Raw genomic sequence first — 26,574 nt, 5'->3', positions numbered from 1 at the left:
GCACAAATCAGAACATTATGTAATATGGGAAACAAAATGCAAAATATTAAACAATTTTTAACCCCCCCCCCTCCGTAATCAGTTTTACACGATAGCTATACTATTGTGTAAAAAAAAATTAAATTACACTAGCGTTATCATTTGGAAACCCCCCTCCCCTCAGCTGATTACGTAATATGTGAACGACCCCTTATATATTATATCGAAGTATACGAACTATGAACTAAAAATGTAAATGAGACGGTTTGATCAGGCATTACATCCTGTTGTTCCGTATCAAGATTTTTGTGCAATATTCGCAGTACTCAAGTGAAGAACATGTCAACATTTAAATGATTCTTGTTTCAACGATTCTTACCACCTTGTCTAAATTAGATTTTAAATTTATAAAGCAACCGCCAAAGTCCAAACGGCACATGCTGATCCAGCTTAATTAAGATTCGCGCACTTAACACCGAACTTAACACCGAATGTTAACCCATTCATAAAAAGCAATCAATCAAATCTAGATCAGCATGGCAATGACATAGGCATGAGCATGTTTTATTGCTCGCTGCACCGCGCCAACTGATGTCTATTACACGAATGTGATAGTCGTATTGTTTATTTTACATTTTTAAATGCTGTTTTATCATGGAAAATTACAAATAATATCTTTGAGTTTGGGCCACAGCCCAGCACTTTGCCCTATCATAATATTAATGAACTTTCTCATTCTGTGATTGTTTTAAAAGCAATTTTATAATTATTTCATGATTTGAAATTGTATATTGTTTTCACTAACAAAATATGGATACTCCTAGTGTCGGGGAGGTGTATAAATCAATACTCTTCCATCATTGATTGATCGTATTGACCAATCTGAACCCAACATCACTGCCATACGTACCATACCTTGCCTCAAAACAAATATATTTCAATTTGGATACGCACTGTTTCGTCTTCAAATTATTGGGGAACTAAGTAAAATAATATGTTATAAAGCAGCGATAAAATAATTATTACTGGTGAACATTTTTCAACTATTAAAATAGTTCTGAGAAAGAAGATTGAAATAAACTTTAACTATTTTAGGTCTTTAAAAGTTGGGTAAATCTAAGTTAAATGACGTGCAAGATGTTACTTGGAAAACGCCAGTATGAATTATGAAATCGTGACGAAAATATTTCAAACATGAAATATTACCAAAACTTTTGTTCTAGTAAATATATATTCCTCTAAATTAAAATACAGTTTAGCAAATATTGTTCTTAGTAAAAATAGCCTGTTTAACAAGGTAACACTAAATTGCAATAGTTTTGTTCGCACTACATAACAGCTTGTTAATCATTAATAAACAATGTATGTTACTGCTGACGCTGCTGGAAAATATAATACAACTCGAAATAATAGCCGTATTAATAAAGGGATCTTTCACATATTATAAAGCCAGTCTAGGAAAGATGGTTTGGAAAAGTCTAATGAGTGAAGTGGCTGAATGGGTCTGAAAAGGTCACAATCTGGCTTACGGGGTTAGGTGAAGAAGTCTGAAAAGGTCATAATCTAGCTTACTCAATATGTGGTAGATCCCTAAATAGGTTGGCAAAGTTGCAGGGAATCACAATCAAATAACAAGTAGTCTACCAAATGATGTGATTAAAAGATAAATAGTTTCCTCATCGAAATAGCATTTCAATGTCAGAATATAACCGAAAACATGCTAAATTTGCTAATTATCCATAATATTTAACATAGAATATTAAATAGAACATAAGTAATAAAATGTCTTCTTGGCCTTCAATTTGGAACCAAATTCCGGAACAATACGCCCGGATAGTGATCGGGAGGTGAACCATACTTGATTTGACACGTGACATTGTTTCTAGGATTAAATTGCTCGATGCTACATGCCAATTGGTTATTCGCTATCACGTGTCAGATAAATATAGCACCCCTCCCGCCAGTAACCGGAGCAAGTACGTTATCAGTCACTCTGTTTTATGTTAGAGGTATTTAACCTCTGCCTCGTAGTCGTTGAGCAAGATGGATGTCACGTGGCATGATTGTGACACGTTTAGCATGGATAGCACACAGGTTGGTATCCTCAAACAGTCCCACCAGATACGCCTCTGCAGCCTCCTGAAAACATATCCTTGTGTTTGAAAAATATCCAATGTATTTTCTTGTTTTTTAGAACTTTTGATGATCTAGACTAAAACAAGCTCCCAGGATGAACCATTGGAACCTTACATACAGTAGATTAGTAATTAATGATAAGAATAATAACCTGCAGAGCGCCGACAGCCCCAACTTGCACTCTCATCTGACTGGGACCCTGCTTCACCTCGTTAATCACCTCCCTCATCAGCCTCAAGAAAGGAGATCGTGGGATCAACAGCTCCGTAGACTTCTGGAACCTTCTGATCTCACGCAGAGCTACCGTACCGGGCCTGAAACCACGTGACAGGGTGAAACCACGTGACAGGGTGAAAACACGTGACATGGTGAAACCACGTGACAGGGTTAAACCACGTGACAGGGTTAAACCACGTGACAGGGTTAAACCACGTGACATGAGTGAAACCACTTACTTATATTAGTACGGTAAACACGTGGTTTTGATAGGAAGTGAATGATGATTTTGTAGGTTTAAACATAAAGTATTCCTTACGTTCAACTATTAAGTAAAATGTCAAAATAAAGCCAAAAAACAAGATAAAACAGGGTGTTATAACTTATAAGGGCACAGCACGTGCCATGATGTCCTTACAAGGGTGTACTCACCTCCATCTGTGCTTCTTCTTGACTCCGGCTACCTCCCCCTTGCTCTTTCCTTTTCTGGTCTTCGTCCCTACATTCTTGCCTAGTTATTTTTAATGATAGTACTAACAAATTCAATAAATATTTGATAAATAAACACTCAGCGCTGCACACCATACACATACAGATCTACACGAGCGATAATATCGACAAAATCAGATACCTACTAATAAGATAATTAAAAAATAAACAATGTGTATATATTTACCTCTCTTAGCCTCCAAGATCCGTGCCCGGTCTATCTTTCCTCCAGTACTCTTTCGAGCGGTCTGTTTAGTTCTTGCCATACTTAACATAAAGTTTAGAGGTTAGTTCTCAAAATCAGGATTTATAACAAGGAATGTATCATGTAATTACTGATCTGACGTTGCATCTTTAATTAAAATAACAACCAATTAATGGTTATGACTTTATTTCGTAATCGTATTCTTTAATTTGATAAAGGATGGAACAAGCTTTTAACAATACTCTCAAATGAAGGGACAGAGGTATTGTAAGTGAAAGAATATAATTATCTATATAGTAATAACTCTGACTCAAGAAGTGACCAATTATACCCAGTCAAAACATAACTACATAAATATTCCAGAATACTCCAGAACAATGTAGAACATCTCAATTCTAGAATTCACTTAAAAACAAAAAATTAGCCTTAGAGACGAAATTAGTAAATAGACCATCTTCAGTTTGAGAAACAATCAGAGTTTAAGAAATTTCTTAAATTTCAATCGGTAAATCTAAAATCACGTGAAATGAACGATGCTTGCTACTAGCATTATTAACAATGTTTTGAACAGCCATTAGCTGCCCAACCAGCTTCACATAATCAGGCCATTCCCAGGAATGTCCCATATATATTTGAAAAAAAGAAAATATTCGCATCTACGTAGATTACAGTATCTACATTCTACAGCTATGTTCGGTCATATTTAACACATTTAATAAATGCACCAGGCCATGTAACAGAAGACAATTGATCTAACTAAACATAACGTTAACCAATCTGCCCTACACACGATAGGTGTCGTTAATGATAACAAGCCACTCAACTTTATGTATCAGATACTTATCATGATTCAAACACAAGGAAATATTTTCATGAGGGCTTTATCCATAAATATAAGTTTTTAGAAGTAACTAACTAGATGTAATTACTGTTAAAAAAACAAGTAGGCATCTCCTTCATTAACAACATCTACCGTTCTACGTTGTCCCGCTATTATACAATTAGTAATGATACAACCTAGGTACTTTTTCTGCGGATAATCAGCTTTAAGTTAAAATTAAACATTCGGAAATTTTTAGGAGTAGATAAATGGACAACTTCATGCAGGCTGAAAAGAATTTTTTCTCTTAGTCTCAATAACATCAACAGCTTATTAGTGACATACCTCTAATCACATGATTGATAAAAAACTTCTGATTGGCTTATTAAGTAATAAGATGACAGTTTGGAAGCACCTGATTGGCTTAATTATAATGCCAGGTTTCAGTCAAGAAGCCGTGTGAATGGTTGGCTAATAAAATTAGAATTTGACATACCACAGAAAAGTTTCTAATACTAGGTAAACTCAATAGTAAAATGGCACAGTTTGGGTAACAAAGTAGCAACCAAATGGTTACTAAATGGTTACTAAATGGTTACTAAGTGGTTACAAAGTGGTTACCAATAGTTTGACTATGAACAAATTGCCGTGTGACCTCCGCAGGAGTCATGCGTGAGAAATAAAAAAATCAATACAAAACCACGCGCAACAAACTAAACAAAACATTAAAGAATTAGGTAAAATTAAACCTGTTAACTTTACTAAAACATTATTATTATACTTCTCAGGCTATCACGAAGCTAAAACTTATTTTCGATTAAAAGCTCTAAAATTAAGCGCTCTCATTCGGAAAAAAATATCAATTTTTCAAGAACATCAAAATGTGTATTCTGAAGAACAAGTCGATATAGCAAGGAGTGTTCATGCCCTAAAATATACAACACAATCATTTTTTCTCGTAACATAATCATTATAGAATCACGAATTAACGAACACGTCGATTTTACTTATTCAAACGACGCACAGAATCAATGGGATCGACAATGAAGAGTGTCCCATCTACAAAAGGGCATTTCTATCCTGATCTGATGACGTCACTAGGCTGCTATGACGTCACTAGGTTGCTATGACGTCATGCTATGACATCATTTCATTTCTAAGCACGTGACACTCTCATAAGTCTTGAGCTAGGAGATTAACAAGAAGTTCTGGTACTCCTTCCCTTGACGACCGAACTGTCATTCTATACATCTGAAATTTAGTTTTAGTAGAAATCGGGTGGATAGTGGATACACTATATTTATATTTTCATCAGACTCTGCATAAATTAAGATAACAATAATTATTAATTAAGATAATTAGAGACTTGATCATTTCAATTAATGGTATTTTCTCTCCTCTCTTAAGAAGTATTAAAGACAACAATAACTCAGTATTCTCCTAACCAGAGCAGCTTTACTGGGCTCCAGTCGGAGTAGACACCCGATCTGCGATCCTTCGCACATAACTATTCCTGCTCCCACTAGATTATCAGGTTTGGGATCAACACCGTCCAGCACTTGGAAACCAAACCCGTTTACCTTGCCTTTGACCAGGTCGTTATCCATGGGTTTACTTGCTTTGAACACTTTTTGGCATTCTTGAGCGGGTCTGATACAGGGTGAGCTATTTAAATCTTAATATTTAAACTTATTTCATATACATAGTACACCTCTAACAGTAAAATTTGGTGCAGCAGAAAATTTACTGATTAAATTTCTTAATAAACTAAACTTCACTCATTCCATTAAAATCATATCAATGCATTTTCATAGAACAATGTTAACTATGTATTTTAAAGTGACAAAAACTCACAAGCTGAGGTTTTTCCAGCGTACGAAGAAGTCAGCAGCTGCCATGCTGGTTCCCCGGAAGAATTTGTTAACGAGGAGGGGTAATCTTAGAACCATGTTTTGTGCACTTCCCGCAGCCCTGGGTGAGAGGCGGTTACTAATTGGTAACTACACGGTTACCAATACTACTTGGTTACTACTTGGTCACAATTTGTACTACTTTTTTATTACTTGGTTACTACTTGTTAACGAGGAGAGGTGATTTTATAACCTAGTTTCGGCACTTTTTGGTTACTAATTAGGCGAGTTGTATGATAGGTAATAAAATATAAATATAAAGGTCAACTCACGAGAATGATATCTGAATGAGAGGACACTCAGCGAAGGCTGACACAGCAGTAGCTTTTATAGTTTGTGGGATCTGAGCTCCTGCAGCAATGAGTTGTGCTACTCTTTGTCCTTCAAGTCGCAGGCAGGGTTCATCCGCCGCTGAAAGGGGTGGGTTCAATATCTTTCAGATTATCGATAAAAAAGGTCATACTTCTGTTAACGTCATATTTTGAATGAAGGGCTGACTTTCTTCGCCCGAGACTTAGCTGCAATGGGCAGCTCCTCATTTAACCCTCACACCCGATTTCTCGAGTATTTGGCTGAGTGGACCGGGGGGCTGCATACTGCATAGACCACTCAGGATCCTTAGCTGAGCGTCGACGACGCTCACCCCACGGCTAGTGACAGAGTCGGGAATCGAACCTGGTACCTCAAGCAATACCAGGCGGATTAACCAACTGAGCCACTAAGCCGTCAGATTTTCGGGCGTATTTAACACTTGGGAGGTCCGGTGTTCCAAGTGAGTTTCCTCTAGTGGTTTTACTCTTGTTGTTTGTAGATAACAATACCAAGAATACATACTATTAACCAACAACCAACAGTATTCTCTCGTTTGTTTCGACAATTGTATAGTAAAATACTAACCAGAGATGTAAAGAGTAGTAGTAAACCCTTGTAGAGGAAGGGGAGACTTGTTACCGTAGAACACCTGCAGCTTACCTGACGTATAATTCTGGTAAAACGTTAGGAAATTTGGTAATTTTTGGGGTACAGGGCTCTTTTTTATGTATAAAAGGAAGGCCAACATTTATGTATATGTTGGCCTTCCTTTTCGTGATTTTCTTTCAAATGACACGTTTGGTCGTATTGACCAAGCATTCTTAGATAATAGAAACGTGATAACGCGACAAGAAAATAATAAAATACCCAGGACTCCAGTGAACTCTGATTTTACTCCGATCTGAATTATATCGTTCTCAAAAAGAATCCCGTTGTTCCGAGAGCAGATGAACGCGTTGAAGTTCGGTTGAGATGCTTCGTTACATTCTATCAACCCAGTTACCACCTAAATATTTATAAAATGTTAACACGTGTACTATACTTTTAACTTTTTGAGTCTGTCATTGGTACACATCTAGTAGATTAAAGAAATGAGTCCAGGATAATCACCATCGTGTCTAAAACAAAACATTAGATAAAACATTTCCATGTGTTTGAGGTTAAACCTGAACTTTAGTGGGATCCTGAGCGGGTGGTGCCCCACCGAACATGTCCAGCAGTGATGGCTCAGCAGCAGGGGCAGTGACCGGTGCTGGTTGAGCTAGAGGGAGTGTCGTGTGGTTGTTGAGCACAGGGCTGTCTTCAGGGGTTCCACTTTCCTGGAGGAGAAGGGTGTAAGGGGTGGGGGGGGTAAGATCCAGGGGTGTAAGGGGGGGGGGTGGGGGGGGGGGGGTAAGATCCAGGGGTGTAAGGAGGGGGGGGGGGGGGTTTAAGAACCAGGGGTGTAAACACCAGGTAATTGAGTGTAACTGAGGATAATCTAGGATAATTCAGGGATCGATTATAAATTAATAAACAATAGGACGAAATGCTTTTTAATCAACGAGTAAACAAGAAACATGAACATGTCAATGGCTTTCAAAAAACATGCTTCTATTTAAGACGTTTCCAGGATGTCTTTGCTGCAACTAAAGAGGTATTGGCACTTATCTATTCGTACAATTTAGATCATCTATAATATATTAGGTCTTTCAGCATAGCTTTTTCATAATCATAATTAACAAAAAAGAATAAACATTTTCTTGGAGTGCAAGCTTGCAGGGCCGGGTTGATAAAAATGATACAAATATATAATTTATATGTATTCCGCCGTTCAGCGTCATAACGTAAAGTCTTTTGTTTCCTCTCGGTCTTGGGGGGGGTGTAACCCAAAAAAACCCAAAAAAACCCAATCCCAGTATGACCTTTTTCAGGGTAGGAGTTGGGTTTTTTGGGTTGTTTACAAATTTTTCATTTGAAGGAAATAAAATCATGTAGGCACCTAGCAAAACAATTATCAGTACAACATCACTGTTGTGGTTCATCACTACAACATCACAATAGATATAATCGCTTAAATATCACCCAAAAGCAGTATTTTATTCACTGATGTGCTCAGAAGAAGTTGGCCATCCAGATATGATATCAGCCATATGTAAATTGTAATGCTCACTTCGATGGCCATGGCAAATTGAGTTAGTAGGGACGCAACTCAGTGATGACCCCAACCCTGACCGCAACCGGTACGAGAGGAATAAAGCCTTTCTTCTCACCTTCACGATCTCTGTTTCCGTTTTCCTGATCATCCGCTTAACGAGAAACCATGCTCTATCTCCAACTGAGAGAATCTTGCAGTTACCATCGGCTGCATGATCACATGTGATATTAAGTGATATCTTTGCTTGTTTATGGCCCTGGAGTCGCTAAAATCTTGACTGGGATGGCATTCGATCCCGCCCTCCATTGAGGCAAACCTCAACAGCCGTATCATGATGCAGAGCATCACCATACACAGTTACTATTTTCGCCCATTCCTCTGATGAGTCAATATCCTCCACTTCCTCTTCGTCATCATCTGTTTCCGCTTCGTCACTCTCTGCTCCGTCAGAAGATGGTTGGAAAGCCTCTCCTTCAAAGTTACAGTGTTCTTGAATGAGTTCTCTACCCCTTGAGACTCCCTTCTTCATAGCTTGGAACAATCTTGGGATTGAAGTATCTTTACCTCAAAATAGTTTCTCTGCTTTCGGATGCGGTATAACAAGCTTGTTGCGAGAGTGGGCAACTGTTACAGGGATCAAACTTTTGCAGAGTGCATCAAGCTCGAGGGAACGGTTTGATTTGCCCATGCCAACCAACATATCCTTAGAACACAGATTAGTTCTAATGCCTGCATGGAGGCCTATGCGCAGGAAAGCATAAAGTTTGCTCGCAGGCATCGGATGTAAACAGCCAGGGCATAAAGTGTTGATAACTGTTGTCAGCTGTTACACTGAGAATGTACAGCATCAGACCCTCGACTGTAATAATCGCATCATCAAAATTTTTACAGACGTAGGCAGGTGGTCTTTCAATGGTTGTGTGAAGCTTAGGTGGCCCAAGGCGTCACCGCTGGATAGTTCAAGCTGGGTGGAAGGCCTGGTCTGATGTGAGGCTCCCGAACTTTGAAAAGGGGTATCCTGCTGGTGCCCTCTTCCAGACACTCATCGGACAGCATGATGAAAGCCACTACCTCCGCGTGGTGAAGACTGGATACTGGACAGGGGGTCCAAGCTAAAGGCAGGACGGTCGACGGGAGACATTGAGCCCTGGAAGTTCAATAATTTGATCTATTGACTCCTTAAATCTTGGTCTACAAGAGGCTTTGAGACTCGTAAATCTTTACTGTGGATTGCACAGTAGCTAAAGAGGTGTTGGCTGTTACCCTGTTCAACCTAGTCTACTATGACCCAGCTAGACTGGACCACACTCTGGTAGTCAGGATACGGCTTCCTATGCCCGGGGTACCGGGTAACGAGGTAGTCAGGGGAAGGGTTAGTACCCGCTAAAGTGTAGCTCTGTTCTCACTCTAACCTCTTTATGCTTTGGGATAAAAAGTCCCACACTGGAGCAGGTGACGATTGGGTAAGGATTACAACTGATGCTGTTGGGTAGAAAAAGGAAGTGTCACATTTGTCTTGTATAGCATATGTTCGTGCAATTACATGCTCAAGATACCCAAGACATTATGGTGAGAGTTAAATATGGCTATTGTTCAAGCGGATGCCCTTAACCTTTTAGTGGCGCAAGAGTTAAGAACACAATCCACTGCCAATGTGCAGGGGACTGCACGGGATTGTGAGCCAACTGAAAAGTCAAGATGAAGTTTATCAACAGCTTAAGGGTTAAAGCCCCTTATTTTTCTAGTGGAAGTGGTTGCCGGGGTAATTACGCTGCTATTACAGAAGCTGATGACTCGGTCTCCACAATGCAACACGACAACCTATTTCTACGGAAAGTCAAACAAGAAAACATCAAAAAAATATGAACATCAATTGCATTGTATCATGTAAAAGGGCTGCTCAGGTTGGCACGTTTAACATAAGAACAGCCAGAGAACAGCACAAACGCATCGAACTTGAAGAACTATTTTCTCGAAGCAAGCTGCACATCGGGTAGTGCATGCTGATTGCTGAGAATACCAGAATAGAAAAGATGAACAAAGGGATTCATCCAGTGATCTCATCTGCGTGGAGAAACGCAGCTGGCGCTTCTAATGGGAGAGTAGGAATCATCTTGACGAGGACAGCATATGAGGCTATAAGTCTTATAAAGTTATAAAATCTTACAGCGCAAGGATCCTCACCATGTCTCTTAATGGAAAGCCCAGGCTCACTGTCATCACATGCTACAGTCCTACAGAAGCCTCATCTGATGAGGAGGCAGGAAATCTCTTTTGTCTAAAACCAAGGATCTTACAGTTAATTTAGTAGGAGAGGAGCCACACACAATAATTTCTAAGGACGGACATGCCTTAGAAGAAGTTGAGGATTTTAGTACAACGGAGCACGACTTTAGGTTACGCAAGGCCAAGGCATGGGCTGCCTACCACAAAATGTAGGCTATATGGAGGTCCAATTTGCGCCGAGATTTAAAGATCCGTCTGTTCAAGCTACGGTTGAATCAATCTTCCTGTATGGAACGAAAACGTGGACAATAACAGACTCTTTGAAGAAAAGAATAGACGGATGTTACAGTAGAATGCTTCGGATGGCCCTAAACGTGGACTGGAGAGGACATCGCATCAACAAGGAGGTCTTTGGATCACTCCCAAGAGTTATTTCGAAGATACAGGCCAGAAGAATGAGGTTGGCTGGGCACATCCAGCGACATGATGACCTGGCAGCACACCAACTTCTCCTTTGGGAACCTAGGGAGGGGTAGACCACCGCTCACCTTCGTCGATAACCTAATAAGTGACACTGGACTCAAGAACACTGGAGAGATTAAGGAGCTTATGGCGGACAGAAAGCTTTGGAGACACATCATCGAGAGTCGGACTCTGAAGCCGCCTTAAGTCGAGTAATTTAAGTCATGTGCTTTGACTTGCCTTGACCTTCGTCATAGCCTCCTTCCATGACAGGAGAACACATTTGCCACATTTGGCACATTTCCACTTTGTGCATTCATATGGATTATATCTCGATGAACGAGACATCCTGTTTGCTATCGTGATAACATACTATCAATATAAACACACTTATATACTATGTAAACTATCTATTAAGTTAAGACATGAGAACAACACGTAGGTAAGACTCAGTGGGAAATAATTCACATTCAATACAATTAATGAAATGGCTAAAATTTTGTTTAAATTTTGTTTAAAAAACCCAAAAAAACCCAATCCCAGTATTACCTTTTCTTGGGTAGGAGTTGGGTTTTTTTGGGTTACACCCCCCCCCCCCCGGTCTTTACTTCCCTCTCTTATCCTCCTCCCCCTACCATCCCTCCTCCTCCCCCTACCATCCCTCCTCCTCCCCCTCCCATCCCTCCTTCTCCCCCTACCATCCCTCCTTCTACCCCTCCCATCCCTCCTCCTCCCCCTCCCCATCCCTCCTCCTCCTCCCCTTCCCCTCCCCTCCCCCTCACATCCCTCCTCCCCCCTCCCCTCCCCCTCACATCCCTCCTCCCCCTCCCATCCCTCCTCCTCCCCTTTCCCTCTCTTACTCTCCTCCCCCTCCCCTCCCACCTCCTCAGTCCTCCCCTCCCTCCTCCTCCCCTTTCCCTCTCATGTATGTATGTATGTACCTCATCACTTTTAACATTAATAACAGCCAGTAAATCAGTCATTGGTATCACTAATATTTGGTTTTAATCAATTCTTTTCCAAGTATTTAATAAATAATTTCAGCATTAACAAGCGATCTGAATCATTCGGCAGCAATCAATTTGTAGACATGTAATCTTCATCATATTGATACGAGCACATGTATCGATACAAAGCGCAGGTATTTGACATAAATAAGGGGGTAGCTTTTACCAGAGAAGGTTCCACAACGTTGGGCCCGGGTGAATCTAGATCGAGGAGACTAGCGCCTCCGTTATCAGCTGCGCCCGACGACAATTCAACGCTCTAGTGTGCAATTTGATATCATGTGTCGTCTTGGTAACGACGATAACATTCATTTTATACTTGCAACCTTGTTATCAGATTGATATTAAGACATGTTACTATATTGTATCTAAACATCACTATGAGCGTGTTAAAGCACAGTGTTGAAGTGTAATATGTAGTTTTCCAGGTTTTATCTGGATACAATTTTTGATCAGCGGATAAAATGTCCAACTTCATTGCTCAGTCACAGTTTGTTTTTCACTGGATTCAGCTCGCTAAAAACTACGTTATACACCTTCTCACAAATTGTATGTGTGCATGCAGCATATTATGTATTTGAGATGACAAACGTACCAGTTCAACAAGGTTAACGTCCGGAGTGGGTATTGTACAGGGCTCCTCCACAGCAGACAGGGTTATCCCGTTCTAGTGTTATTAGTTGTAGTGATGACGTCATGGGAGGTGTTATGACGTCATTAAGGGGTGCTATGACGTCATTTGTGATTTGTGGAGGCGGAACACAAACAGTGCTCTTAGAAACAGTGTAAAAAAAACATTAAACAAACCAAATATGGGCTTCACACGTGCTTTTTGTTACTCGCGGGGAGGCAATGAGCTAAATTTGCATACCTCCCCACTAATAACCACAAAAAAAAACAAGAAACAACTCCTACCTGAGTAGAAGTGTTGTCTCCTTCCGGGACTTCCCGCTCTTTTACCATGGTGTTGCTCTTCCTCTTGAGTTTAGCGAGGAGGCTACTCTCCCGTTCTGTGAACTGAGGCATTTCTTCTAGGACAGTCGCCTGGAAAGCAACTTATTATGGTTATTAAAGTTATAGTTGTGCACTTTGCAGATTACATGTCATCTAGAAGCAATAATTGTATAAATTATACTTAAATCTGAAAATGTATCTAGTACATATATAAATATAATTCGTGCATTGAAATTAATATCAATTGATCGGTTTTATAAATTGGTATGTAAATATTATCAAAAATTGATCCGCAAATTTGGATGATACCACTTAAAAGAGTGAAGATTTCTGCTCAAGAATAAGAACTACTAATTAACTATAATTACTAAGAGAGTATAAATTTATTTAGAGAGAGAGATCTAACCAGGAGATCAGAAGAGGCAATCTGACTCAGTTTCGTGTACTCCATTGCCCTTTGTTGGATCTCGGCATCCGAGTTCCTCAGCTGATTATCGTTGCCAAGAACCTGTCAAATTTTATAATTTGCATTGCTCATGCTTTTTAATCAATTTTTGTTCAATTATTTGTTCTGACCTTGACGAATAGGATAAAGTTTATACAGGTATGTGTGCACTGTGCAGTGTACGAAATGCACTAGGTACAACGGTAGTAATAAAATTAAGATTGTGGAGTTTTTACAGACCTCTTCGATATCTCCCTTAATTTCGGGGAACAGGTTAATGAGTTTGATGTAAGTTGAGAGAAGGATATACTTTGTCTGATTACTGCAAAGATGGAACATCGAGTGTAGAAGCTTGAACTGTACTATCGGCCTGAGAACAAAATCTTGGTTTGAACGACAACTTTTACAAATTCATTCGACAAAAGAACTTATTCATCTTAATCACCCCGGTAATAGTGAAGAAAGGAACTTTATGACTTGAGCAATTTTCATAAGCATTTTAATTCGTACATTCGCCCACAGCTGTACTCCATATGACGAAATAAAGCCGAACTTATTCGTCCAATAATACACGTATAGTCGTATTGATGCAGGCAGAATCAATTTCATTTTGTAATAACCTTAAAAGTTTTTTACTCAAGCTAAAGGGATAAGGTTTCATTTTATCAGCTTTTTAGAACGTTTAAAAGTAAATTAAATTACCCTGATCTCTCATCTCCAGCTATCAGATTTCCAAATTCTCCCAAAATGTACGCCCCAACTTTGACCATGTTTTCATGACACGTTGGTGCTTGCAGTGCCTGAAAGGACCATTACTGAATTTTTTTTATTGAAATGCTGAATTCTACTCATGGCAGAAGTTCCATTGTTTAACCGTTTAATATATCATCTCCAATATCACAACACTTATCCACTATTACTCAATTTTATTTTAGTCGCGCCCTCTTTGCCAATCAAACTGAGGCGTGCGCGCGCGCGAACGCGCACTTTTAAAGTGCTGGGTTTATAGCGCTTTCATCAAATATTCTCTCTAAAAACTAGCAATAGCTACATAATGACCTATTGTATACTGTCATCTGACCTGGAATCTAAACGAGCTTTGTTTATATTGAGTTATGCAGGAAGCGCCTTACCTCGAATACCGTCTTAGCAGCGTAGGCTTGAATATCGTCTCTGTTGATCACAATCTGCGTCACACGGTACCACACCTAAGAATTGATCCATGAACGAGTGCGAAACCACTTCTAAATTGACAATTTCTGGTCATAGTTATCATGACATCGGTAACTTATTATTCCTTTTAAGAGCTGACAGTCAAAAACAATCGCGCATCGGTCGTTAAGTCACGAAACCTCTGCTATTACCAAAATATATTACCGATGAGTTGTCAATACAACGATCTAATAAAATATGCAAGGCAGAATTTAACGCAAACCTAATATAAATAAGCAAGGTAGAATCCAACAATCTTATAAAGCGTGCAAGGTATAATTTGGCACATACCTCGTCAGCAATGTAATCTCCCGCTATCCTTATCAAGTTTAAGACAACGTCAACGTACCACTTGTAGTCCTGGGCGAACTTTTCCGCCAAAATCGCTATCTTTAAAACCTGGTAATTGACTAATAAGTTGACTTGGTTAGTTCACGAGAGTCATGTTTGTTTTCTGATGTTAGACTTAGTGAAAGTGGGGGTATTTGTTTTGACACATGACAGCGTTTGGCAATCAGCTTGCTGTAACACAAAATCAAATTACAAATTCAACATAATTTCAGCCTTGTCCTGAAATTGACGCTATACAATTAAAAGTGTCAGGCTTCAGTTGAGAGATATCAGATTGTTTTGATTTACACACTGTATATCGACATACACTGTATATCGACACGCACGTTGTATGGCTATTGATGATACGATCCTTTTTGCCGATGATCCACCGTATCAGCACGCTTGTTACAGTCGATGTGATCCCCTCTTGATAACAGGTAGAGGAGCAAAGGCACTACACAGACAAGAGTTCATGTGGTGCATTATATTGATAATAACAAGGATCACATGTCCATATACAGTGTCAAATCACACCGTATATCTACATACACCGTTTATCGAATGGAGATATAAGGTTATCGATATATAGTGTATGTTAATATATACAGTGTGATTACCGATTGTTTTAACAATCTATTGGCAATTAATTAAGTGAAAACCTATTTGATTGCCACTAGACTACATACCTTACCTTTTAAATATTTATTAGAAATAACTCTACGTGTCTGACTCACGTCAACCATTCTGGACTAATTTTTGCCCAAAAAAAAACAAAACTCCGATTTACCGTGGTTCTCATCCATTCCCCAAAATTTCGTGGTAAATCATTAAATTGGAATAGAGTTGGAAAATAAGTATCATTTACGACATGTTCCTTAAAAATCCTCAATGATGGATTAATCGATTTATAAATTAATTAATCGATCTCATGAAAGTGTATTCATACCAGTTCCTCTCTGATGGAATAATCTGCTTTCTCCAGATAAGCCAGCAGCTCTCCAACAATCTCCTCTGCTTGTTCCCTGTCACACATTGCGTAAAGCAGGTCTACCGCGCGCTGCCGCACCGACAGGTCCCTCTCATTCTGGCGAGTAATTAGTTATGTGTAATTAAGTGGTTTACATTTTACATTTAAAGTGTATTGTGGTTGTCAAGAATTGTGTTTTGAGTGAATTTAGCAGCTGAATGCCCGTATAAAACATGAAATTAAACATGGCTCTCTGGACTTCATCAAGTACAAGCTAGACTCAGAATTTTATACTTAGTAGCTACATATCCCACATATCCCACATATCCCACATATCCCACATATCCCACATATCCCACATATCCCACATATCTCACATATCCCACATATCCCACATATCCCACATATCCCACATATCCCACATATCCCAACAATCCCACATATCCCACATATCCCACATATCCTACATATCCCACATATCCCACATATCCCACATATCCCACATATCCCACATATCCCACATATCTCACATATCCCACATATCCCACATATCCCACATATCCCACATATCCCACATATCCTACATATCCCACATATCCCACATATCCCACATATCCCACATATCCCACATATCCCACATATCCCACATATCTCACATATCCCACATATCCCACATATCCCACATATCCCACATATCCCACATATCCCACATATCCCACATATCCCTCATATCCCACATATCCCACATATCCCACATATCCCACATATCCCACATATCCCACATATCCCACATATCCCACATATCCCACATATCCTACATTGCATATCCCACATATCCCACATATCCCACATATCCCACATATCCCACATGATAATTACATTGACCATCTAATTGCAATCTAACTGACACGTGTAACACCCCTGTTCCATGCCCAATGAACGATGAACGAGGATGGGCACGAGGATACGAGTTCCATAAATTCGTCGAATATTGCCTCCAAATCCTCGCGCAAATACCCATCCTCGCGAGGGTAAATCATCATCGTGCACAATTTCCCACGAGGATGATTTCCTCGCGATGAAATTATTGGACATTTCTATCCTCGCGAGGGTTTTCTCCTCATCGCACGATGATGAAATTCGAATAAATCACTGATCTTTCCAAAAAGGTATGACAAATTTGGTATTGTGAAAATTTTAACAGTCTCTAGAAAACAGTGGTACAACAATTTTTAAAATCCGAGCAAGTTTATTTTTATCGTGCACCCCCTAGTATCATCGCGAGGATCCCACGAGGATCGCACAAGGATCGCACGAGGATCACCGCGAGGATACCTATATGAATTTTCGACGAAATTATGGAAATCATATCCTCGTGTGCATCCTCGTTCATCGTTCATTGGGCATGGAACAGGGGTGTTACATTACTAAAGGGAACAATGTTGAGAACGTGAGCCCCCCCCCCCCCCCCCGTAGAACATGAGCCCTCCCCCTCTGAGAACGTGAGCCCCCCGGCCCCCCCCCCCTGAGAACGTGAGCCCCCCTGAGAACGTACCTTCAAAGCTTGCACAACGGTCTCCTGATGTTTCATAACAGCTTTCCTACTAAAATCAGACACAGCCAACTTAGTTAAACTTTCCAGCGCCAGATATCTGAAACAAAAGTGATTTAATCATTACGTTACAAGATACAGGTAAAACAACAATGACTTTAAATACACCGAGGTAAATATCTGCCCTCCTCCCGATCCCCCCGCGGTCCCCTCTCCTCTGTGGTCCCCTCTTTATGTGGTCCCCTCCCCCGGCACCTTCCCTCCCTCTATAAGTACAGAGGAGAGTGAGGGAGAGAGCGTACTGTATATTACTGGCTAATAGATGATTATCACAATATACTAATATACATTATACATAATATACAACAATAACTGACAGTCATCATATTTTGTATTTATGTTAACATTAAATATTTATAAATATCTAATGTTAACATAGGTTCATATTTTATATTGATTTTCATATTTTATATGATTTTCATATTTTATATTGATTTTCATATTTTATATGATTTTCATATTTTATTTGATTTTCATATTTTATATAGATATTCATATTTTATATTGATAGTGACCAATTTATGGGACAAAATCTACCAAATTTGGTGCGTATGCCCAAATATGGGCATATGGTTTTTGGCCCATAACTCAGTCATTTTTTGTCCAATCTTGATGAAATTTCATATACGAGTTCAGGAGACCACTGCACTAGCTACAAGTAGAGCACTATAAACCTGGCTTTTGGGCAAGTTCAGGGTATTTGGCTAAATTGGACCTAATTTGGACAAAATATGGGCGTGGCTGCCCTAGGCTATCCACTCCGATAATCGTTACCGATAATTATCTCCGATAATTCGTTAAAAAAGGTTATCTGTTTATCTAGATAAAACATATTTTTATCGGTATAAAAATTCACTAGAAATTACCGAAAAAACTGCCACAATACCGTAAAATTTTAAAGAAATATTAGTGTTTTTTGCCTTCCCAAGTAATCCAAGAAACAGTCCCAAACGTTTTATAGTATGATAGAAGAGGTAGTTTACTTAAATGTGAGCTTAAGAGGTTTATTTACATTTGTATACCTATGGAACTGTAGAACTGTAGAACTGTAGAACTGTAGAAGTCTAGAGAAAGTTATTGACATTGTTATCTTGAAGTTGAGGCTAGGGTGCTGGCGTTCTACCTTACTTGAACCATTCTGGAGACAGGAACGAGCATGTTACTGTTAACAAGAGTCAAAAATACCGGCAGGCGGCAGGGCACTCAATTAAATTCCGTAAGTGTTCTAGGCGTGAAACATTGTCTTCAGGAGAAGGAATCTGTTGCTCCAAGTTATCCACAGGATAAGGAAACGGTTCACTGAATCACTTTAAATGTTTTACTGTTTCGAGGAGAATTGGTATTTGTTGCACTACTGTTCTCAAGAGAAGGATACCGGTGGTCCACTGTTTTGAAGAGAACTGGTGCACTACTGTTCTCAGGAGAAGGAAACCGGTGGTCTAATGTTTTGAAGAGAACTGGTGCACTACTGTTCTCAGGAGAAGGAAACCGGTGGTCTACTGTTTTGAAGAGAACTGGTGCACTACTGTTCTCAGGAGAAGGAAACCGGTGGTCTAATGTTTTGAAGAGAACTGGTGCACTACTGTTCTCAGGAGAAGGAAACCGGTGATCTACTGTTTTGAAGAGAACTAGTGCGTTACTGTTCTCAGGAGAAGGAAACCGGTGGTCTACTGTTTTGAAGAGAACTAGTGCGTTACTGTTCTCAGGAGAAGGAAACCCTTGGTCTACTGTTTTGAAAAGAACTGGTGCACTACTGTTCTCAGGAGAAGGAAACCGGTGGTCTACTGTTTTGAAGAGAACTAGTGCGTTACTGTTCTCAGGAGAAGGAAACCGGTGGTCTAATGTTTTGAAGAGAACTAGTGCATTACTGTTCTCAGGAGAAGGATACCAGTGGTCTACTGTTTTGAAGAGAACTGTTGCACTACTGTTTTCAGGAGAAGGAAACCGGTGGTCTACTGTTTTGAAGAGAACTAGTGCGTTACTGTTCTCAGGAGAAGGAAACCGGTGGTCTACTGTTTTGAAGAGAACTAGTGCGTTACTGTTCTCAGGAGAAGGAAACCCTTGGTCTACTGTTTTGAAGAGAACTGGTACACTACTGTTTTTAGGAGAAGGAAACCGGTGATCTACTGTTTTGAAGAGAACTGGTACACGACTGTTCTTAGGAGACGACAAACCGTTGGTCTACTGTTTTGAAGAGAACTGGTACACTATTGTTCCCCGGAGAAGAAAACTGATGCTCTAATATTTTCAAAAGAAAGGAAATTGTACTTTAGCAAGATTACTGGTAAACAGTAATAAAAGTCGACAATCAGTTTTTGTGAAATTTGGAAAACATTTTGGCTTTGGCCTTCAGCAGAAAAATTATCGGTTTTATCGGTTTTATCTAGATAAAACCTAAATTTTTATCTGTTTATCTAGATAAAAGATTTCATACCGATAATGGATAGCCTAGGCTGCCCTGCGCGCACCGTTTGGCGGTTGGGGTCCGGGACCCCCTCAAAAGTTCGGTCACTGGTCCTAGTTTGTTGGTCAACTTGCTATCTCGAAATCAAGTTTCACAAAAAATACCCATTGGCCCCCCCCCCCCCCCCCCCCCCCTTAAGGTCACTTAAATAATTAGGAAATTCAAATGCCACACTCTATTTAAAGAATATTATACGTGACATGTTTGACATATTATAGACTGTACATTAGGCAGTGTAAAACGCTCCTACTTACACAACTTGTAGTCTACAGACTACACTATACGTAAAGTGTATATACTATAGATTATACACTACATACAGTGTATGCACTACACAACTCTAATTATCTAAGATGGCGTATCAAGGTTTATTCCAGAATATTCGCTCATGGACAAAAATGTAACACTAAACAAATGAACATGTGTTTTCAGTTGACTAATATAACTTATCGTTGCCAATTAAAACAGTATAAATGAATCCACTAAATTATATACTAGATTTAAAATATAAGCCTTTACTATTTATGTATTATAGACGACGAGTTGTTACGTATGTGACCAATGCTGAATAAGTCATCATCAAATGAGTGTAGTACGCGTCGCATTCGACATTTTATTAACAGTAGATGTTGCATGATGTACTTGACACATTTTTTATTAAGTTATAAAATAAAAAGCTGAAATCGGATACATCAAATCCATGAAAATATGATTGGTATTTCGGATTACCAGCGCTAGGCTGTCTCAACTTTAAAATTATTAATTGAGAAGTAAAAGATCGAGAGAACTTTCTGAGTGAAAAGCGTATAATACTAAATCACGAAAATTTGCAGCACCTAAACATTGTTAGGTAACATGTTACAGTGATAAGCGATAATGATATTTCTACTATATAATATCATCTACTAATACTATATGATATTATCTATTAAATATAATATTATCTATTAAATAGGGTATAATGATGTAGTCCGAACTCTCCTCAGGTTTCTCTTGTCCCATAGAATATACATATTATATCTGATATCGACATCATGACATCATGAGGCATAACGTTGGGTGAAAGTTGTAGACCATATAATTGTATAAAAACTAAAAGCATGGGTAAGTGGTACAGGTTCTGACTTCTGGGGGTATTGTATCGATAAAATTATATGCAAAAGTGTCCAGTCCTTACTTAACTTATAAAAGTACATTTCTGGAATGTTTAGATTAATAAGTTTTGCTGCGTATAAGTTTTATCTTAATAGTGGTGTTATTACGGTTATTAAACTTCAATTTATTGTTATTATTAGCTATACAATATTCTAGTCCCGTGTAGTATTATAGTGAACACAGAACAACGGAGATTGTAAAGTTGTACTAATAACAGTTAACAATTGGAGTTTGATAATTGCTTCTGAAGAAACATTATAAGAGGGTGACGTCACGCGAGGGTGAGTGGTGACGTCACGTGAGGGTGAGTGGTGACGTCACGTGATGTAGTATCAGCAATATTTATAACTTCTTTTTACAAGTGTTTGTTACCTGAGATTGGTTTCTTTAGAGTTGAGGAAGCCTCCTAATAGATTACAAGATCTGACCATGAGCGCTGCATCGCTGAAAATATAGATGAAATTAGGACACGTTTCATTGGTCTGTAACCTTTATTGTGAAACGTGGAACATTCTTGATGAAAACCACGTCAAATTGGTTAAGCATCGTTAACCAGAAGATATATAGCAATTAATTGGTTTAGAGCGATTAAAAACCTGTCGTAATGAATTATAAGGCTGGTTTATAGGGATTAAATACCTGTCGTAATGAATTATAAGGCTGATAGCCTCGAATAAAACAGCGTTTTTCGCGTTAGTGTGCTGGATTTTCTTGCTTTTCGGGGGATCAGTTGCACGGTTGAGAATCGTTTCTAGTGACTCCTTTAATCGCTCGTAAACGGCACCATCCTCTGTGGAGAACAGGTCAATTAGAGATAATGAATATGTTAATCAGACATAATTGGGGGAGAAGCTGATTAAGTTTGGCATTAATTGAACAAGGAATTTGTATCGATTGATCATTATATTCTGTTAAAGTTAGTTGTAGGTAAGATAGACAATTCCCGCAATTACGCAGTTGCGTACAACTTGTGTAGTACAATAATTTTCACATGTGGCGCACTAATGGTACACACATACTATACACGCACTTACTAGTTACTATACACTAACTATACACTTACCAGGCTGGCTGTAAGATTGTAGTAGTCGGAGTAATTTTACACTGAGCCACGGGGCTGCAATGAAATAATACATGTAATCTTTCAGATCCGTACTGGATACTATCTGAAAAATATAAATTGATTAATTAGTCTATGAGATGATATATCACGATAATAATTTTTGCAATTAATTTTTTGGGTTTAACATTCAACGAAAATTTCGTTACTTTAAAATATGTCCACGAGTCTGTTACCACGAGTCTTTTATTATTATCTTGTAATTATATCTTTTTATTTATTATTTATATCTTTTATTTGCAAGTAAATGGCAAAATAATGAGGTAATGTCAAAACCTATGAAATCGTTGATGGGATAATGGTAACGAGATAAGCTGTGATAATGGTCACTGATAAAGCACAAGACACGTTGAACTCACCCTGGAAAGCCGTGAAACTGCCAGAGAAACGCATCCCTTGTAATCCCCAGGAGTAAATGTCACTAGGGCTTGTATTAGACTGCAGGCTGACGTCACTACGCCCTGTGTTATCAATTATCAGATGCTTAAATAACATATTTTAACATATTTTAACACATTTCTAGCATATTTCTAGCATATTTCTAGCATATTTCTACTGTAGCATATTTCAAAATGATGAAATTGTACTTTAATGAGCATAAAAAATGATTAACTCTTGACACGAATATTGATTCAAGACTAACTGTTTTATGAACTGTAATTGAAATGGTAGTAATAGTTCAGTTTCTTGCGAATATTTGGCTATAATGGTTATAATATTAAATTTGGACAAAACTGATAAATTCACTTGATTATGTTTCACCAACTGTATAAACCCAAAAAATGGGGTTAAAAAACTAACCAAATGTTGATCAGAAAGCAGGGCAATAAGTCTGCTACTCAGCTCTGTGTGGGTAAACTTGTCACTCTTTAGTTCAAAGAGGCGCAGCAGGCACAGCGCGGCGCACTTCTTCACCCCGTGTAACGTGTCACTGGCAGGAGGTGGATAAAGTTCGGGGATCCTGGGGTGCAATGTTGTCTGTCTGTTTGTATGTGTGTGTTTGTGAGTGTTTGTGAGTGTCACATTTTTGTTTGTTAGTGTGCGGGTGTACTTGTTTGTTAGTGTGCGGGTGTATTTGTTTGTTAGTGTGCGGGTGTATTTGTTTGTTAGTGTGCGGGTGTATTTGTTTGTTAATGTGCGGGTGTACTTGTTTGTTAGTGTGCGGGTGAACTTGTTTGTTAGTGTGCGGGTGTATTTGTTTGTTAGTGTGCGGGTGAACTTGTTTGTTAGTGTGCGGGTGTATTTGTTTGTTAGTGTGCGGGTGTATTTGTTTGTTAGTGTGCGGGTGTACTTGTTTGTTAGTGTGCGGGTGTATTTGTTTGTTAGTGTGCGGGTGTACTTGTTTGTTAGTGTGCGAGTGTATTTGTTTGTTAGTGTGCGGGTGTACTTGTTTGTTAGTGTGCGGGTGAACTTGTTTGTTAGTGTGCGGGTGTATTTGTTTGTTAGTGTGCGGGTGAACTTGTTTGTTAGTGTGCGGGTGTATTTGTTTGTTAGTGTGCGGGTGTATTTGTTTGTTAGTGTGCGGGTGTATTTGTTTGTTAGTGTGCAGGTGTACTTGTTTGTTAGTGTGCGGGTGTATTTGTTTGTTAGTGTGCGGGTGTATTTGTTTGTTAGTGTGCGGGTGTATTTGTTTGTTAGTGTGCGGGTGAACTTGTTTGTTAGTGTGCAGGTGTATTTGTTTGTTAGTGTGCGCCGTAGAGTGGTTCATTTTACCAAAAATTGTTCAAATAATTAGAAATCATATCTTATTAGTTGCTCTATAGGATCAGGAACGACCAAAAAATTTTTTTTGACTCTAGTGTTCCGGATATGGTCCGCACATGCCACGCCCATTTTTATAGCGTTTCTTATACAGGTAAAATTGTCTAAATCGTCAATTTAGTCATGAAGGAGTATGGAAGGAGTTCTGAATGTGTGCTCCTCTAATATAAACAGTAGAAAATGGTTAACTTTAGTCGAGGTCTCAGGTCTCTACAATGTCGGGAAGTTCCTGCAGGAGTTTGCGCATTGCGCTGAAGCGCGGGATTCACTGCGCCAAAAGTGAACGTCGTAGAGACATGAGACCTTGACTAAAGTTAACCATTTCATACCATTACTATAGGAGTGTGACACTTTCAGAGTCCTGAACACATTCTTATATCACTTAATCGTCAATTATATTAATTTTACCTGTTAAAATATATCATCTTTAACTGATATCAATTTAGTTTAACACTGTTAGCTTTAGAAAAGAAAATAATGCTTCACACCAAACTTACACACAGCATAAAAAAATACAAAAAGATTCCAAATTGAACTTTGATTATATCCTGAGACTGGTTATCATTTCTCGATTGTTCTCCACTCTCCAACGCAGTCAGAAAGTTCAGATTTAGGTAGACTTGGTTTTCGAATCTTCATATGTTCAGAAGTAGGCCAGAAGGGGTTTGGTTACCAGAGGAATTGAATATCTTCGTGGAACAAGGAAATTATTATACTAAAAATGGGCGTGGCATGTGCGGACCATATCCGGAACACTAGAGTCAAAAAAAATTTTTTGGTCGTTCCTGATCCTATAGAGCAACTAATAAGATATGATTTCTAATTATTTGAACGACTTTTGGTAAAATGAACCACTCTAGTGTGCGGGTGTATTTGTTTGTTAGTGTGCAGGTGTACTTGTTTGTTAGTGCGTATTTGTTTGTTAGTGTGCGGGTGTATTTGTTTGTTAGTGTGCGGGTGTATTTGTTTGTTAGTGTGCAGGTGTACTTGTTTGTTAGTGTGCTGGTGTATTTGTTTGTTAGTGTGCGGGTGTATTTGTTTGTTAGTGAGTTTGTCCGTCTGCATCAGTGAATTGTTATGACTTAAACTTATATTTCTCAGATATTTAATTGAATGTTATTGATGTAACAAGGCCTATAAATGTAGTACAAATCATAACAATAGATTATAAAGAACTTGATGTAGAAAAATAATGAGCAAACTTACGGGGACGTTAAGATTTTGGGGACTTCATCTCCGATTTCCTCTGCCATTTCGGGTGTTCCAATGTTAGCGATGCAAGTGAGAGCAAGGCAAATGTGAACTGGGTCCTTGCTTGACAGATCATTCTTAATTGCTTGGATTACAAGTTTGTAGAGATCGTTTGAATGATGCATCATGACTGATATGAATAAATAGCCCTGAAAATAAAACATTGATGTGAAATTATTGGAAAACAAATATTGGAGTTTTCATAATACCTACAAAAAACTCCATAATTTGACCGAATTTGACAATATTATATATATAACAATTGCAATATGAAGTCTGCAGTCTAGCCAGCAAAATTATTTCTATTTTACACACTAGCGAAAAACGGTGTCTCAAATAACACTACTGAACTACAAATAAGAAATGAGCATCTTCACTGCCTAATAAAATCAACTTACTATCTGCTTCTCGGTGTACTTGTTGGAGGCTAACAGATCTACTGCTTCCATGTGTCCAAAATCCACATCATTCCCCAATAAAAATATAAATAACAGTTTACAAACGTATTTCTTTTTCTGATACCCATCTAATTGTTTATCCCCTGGAAAATTAAGTTTGGTTAATTAAGCCAACAATAATAGACCAATTGCAATAGAGACACACCAATAAAATATTATGAACTTAAACAATATAATGTGTTGATTTAAATTTACCTTTAAATTTAGAGCGTATATTAGCCAATTCTTTATTAATTCTCTTTTTCTCTTGCTCCCTAGATTTGCCTGAAGAAAAACTATCAGCAAGATTGTAAACTCGATTACAAAACAATATAACCATTTGAAAATCAACCAGTTGTACCAATGTTACTCCAAAACTCTTGTTGAATTGTACAAAATTCAAAAGCGACTATTGCTTTAGAACAAAATCACACTTACAGTTTCTTATATCTGCAATAAAGACAGCCAAACCACGCATGGAGTCCCCTGTCCGAGGCATGGTTCTGGCTAGAGAATATTTTATGTTACTCAGATGTCATGTTACAACGATAAATAACGTTCTCAAACTGTTTGTGAGTAAAAAAGGAGAGCCCTCATTCAGCACCAATGAAGTATCAAATCACACCAGTCAAGACCAAATGTCCTGCAAGGCTAAGGTGCTCAGTGAGCACTTCCCATTAGAGTACTATTTGGGCTGTTATCCGACCTTTTACTCTACGTATCAGTAAGTAACAACCAAGGGACGACCGAGTCCTTGGTCACGGCGTCGGCTTTACCGAGGAATAGCGATTTTTCCTTGGCCTTGGCCTTGGTCAGGAGGACAATTCCTTGCTTTGCCTTGGCCTCGGTTAAAAATTAAGTTGCTATTCCTCGGCCTTGGCGAAATTGTCCCAGTTGCAAGGGTCGACCGAGTCTTCGGCCTCTGCCTCGGTTTTACTGAGGAATAGTGATTTTTCCTTGGCCT

The 26,574-nt window shown here is 38.8% G+C and overlaps 2 protein-coding genes across 7 annotated transcripts; both read right to left on the bottom strand.

Annotated features, from left to right (window-relative positions):
* Positions 1–976: 976 nt before the first annotated feature.
* LOC134821834 (histone H3-like) lies at positions 977–3,095 on the bottom strand. The gene is made up of 4 exons (XM_063832640.1): positions 3,008–3,095; positions 2,764–2,842; positions 2,267–2,429; positions 977–2,118 (listed from the first exon to the last, which is right to left on the bottom strand). The coding sequence occupies exons 1-4, from the start codon at positions 3,093–3,095 to the stop codon at positions 1,993–1,995; spliced, it is 456 nt and encodes a 151-aa protein (XP_063688710.1). The 3' UTR covers positions 977–1,992.
* Positions 3,096–3,288: 193 nt separating this feature from the next.
* Positions 3,289–26,124, bottom strand: LOC134822420 (AP-2 complex subunit alpha-like). 6 transcript variants are annotated; one of them, XM_063833472.1, is made up of 26 exons: positions 26,049–26,116; positions 25,827–25,895; positions 25,572–25,714; positions 25,129–25,322; positions 22,963–23,122; positions 22,521–22,622; positions 22,105–22,207; positions 21,681–21,831; positions 21,414–21,485; positions 17,366–17,462; positions 15,790–15,927; positions 14,802–14,909; positions 14,432–14,506; positions 14,001–14,098; positions 13,539–13,668; positions 13,260–13,361; positions 12,815–12,943; positions 12,495–12,566; positions 12,066–12,158; positions 7,234–7,386; positions 6,935–7,073; positions 6,653–6,727; positions 6,028–6,166; positions 5,700–5,816; positions 5,291–5,495; positions 3,289–5,096 (listed from the first exon to the last, which is right to left on the bottom strand). In XM_063833472.1, exons 1-26 carry the CDS (start codon positions 26,107–26,109, stop codon positions 5,019–5,021), a joined length of 3,003 nt encoding a protein of 1,000 aa, XP_063689542.1. In that variant the 5' UTR covers positions 26,110–26,116; the 3' UTR covers positions 3,289–5,018. The 6 variants fall into 6 exon arrangements, with proteins under 6 accessions (XP_063689542.1, XP_063689543.1, XP_063689545.1 ...); XM_063833473.1 differs by having other exon boundaries at positions 22,963–23,092; XM_063833475.1 differs by lacking the exon at positions 12,066–12,158 and having other exon boundaries at positions 22,963–23,092; positions 26,049–26,124.
* Between the last annotated feature and the right edge of the window lie 450 nt (positions 26,125–26,574).

This window comes from Bolinopsis microptera, chromosome 10 (assembly GCF_026151205.1).
Source record: "Bolinopsis microptera isolate Bmic1 chromosome 10, MBARI_Bmic_1.0, whole genome shotgun sequence".
NCBI lineage: Eukaryota > Metazoa > Ctenophora > Tentaculata > Lobata > Bolinopsidae > Bolinopsis > Bolinopsis microptera.
The sequence above is the reverse complement of the archived record's forward strand: the minus strand, read 5'-3'. Positions and strand labels throughout refer to the sequence as shown.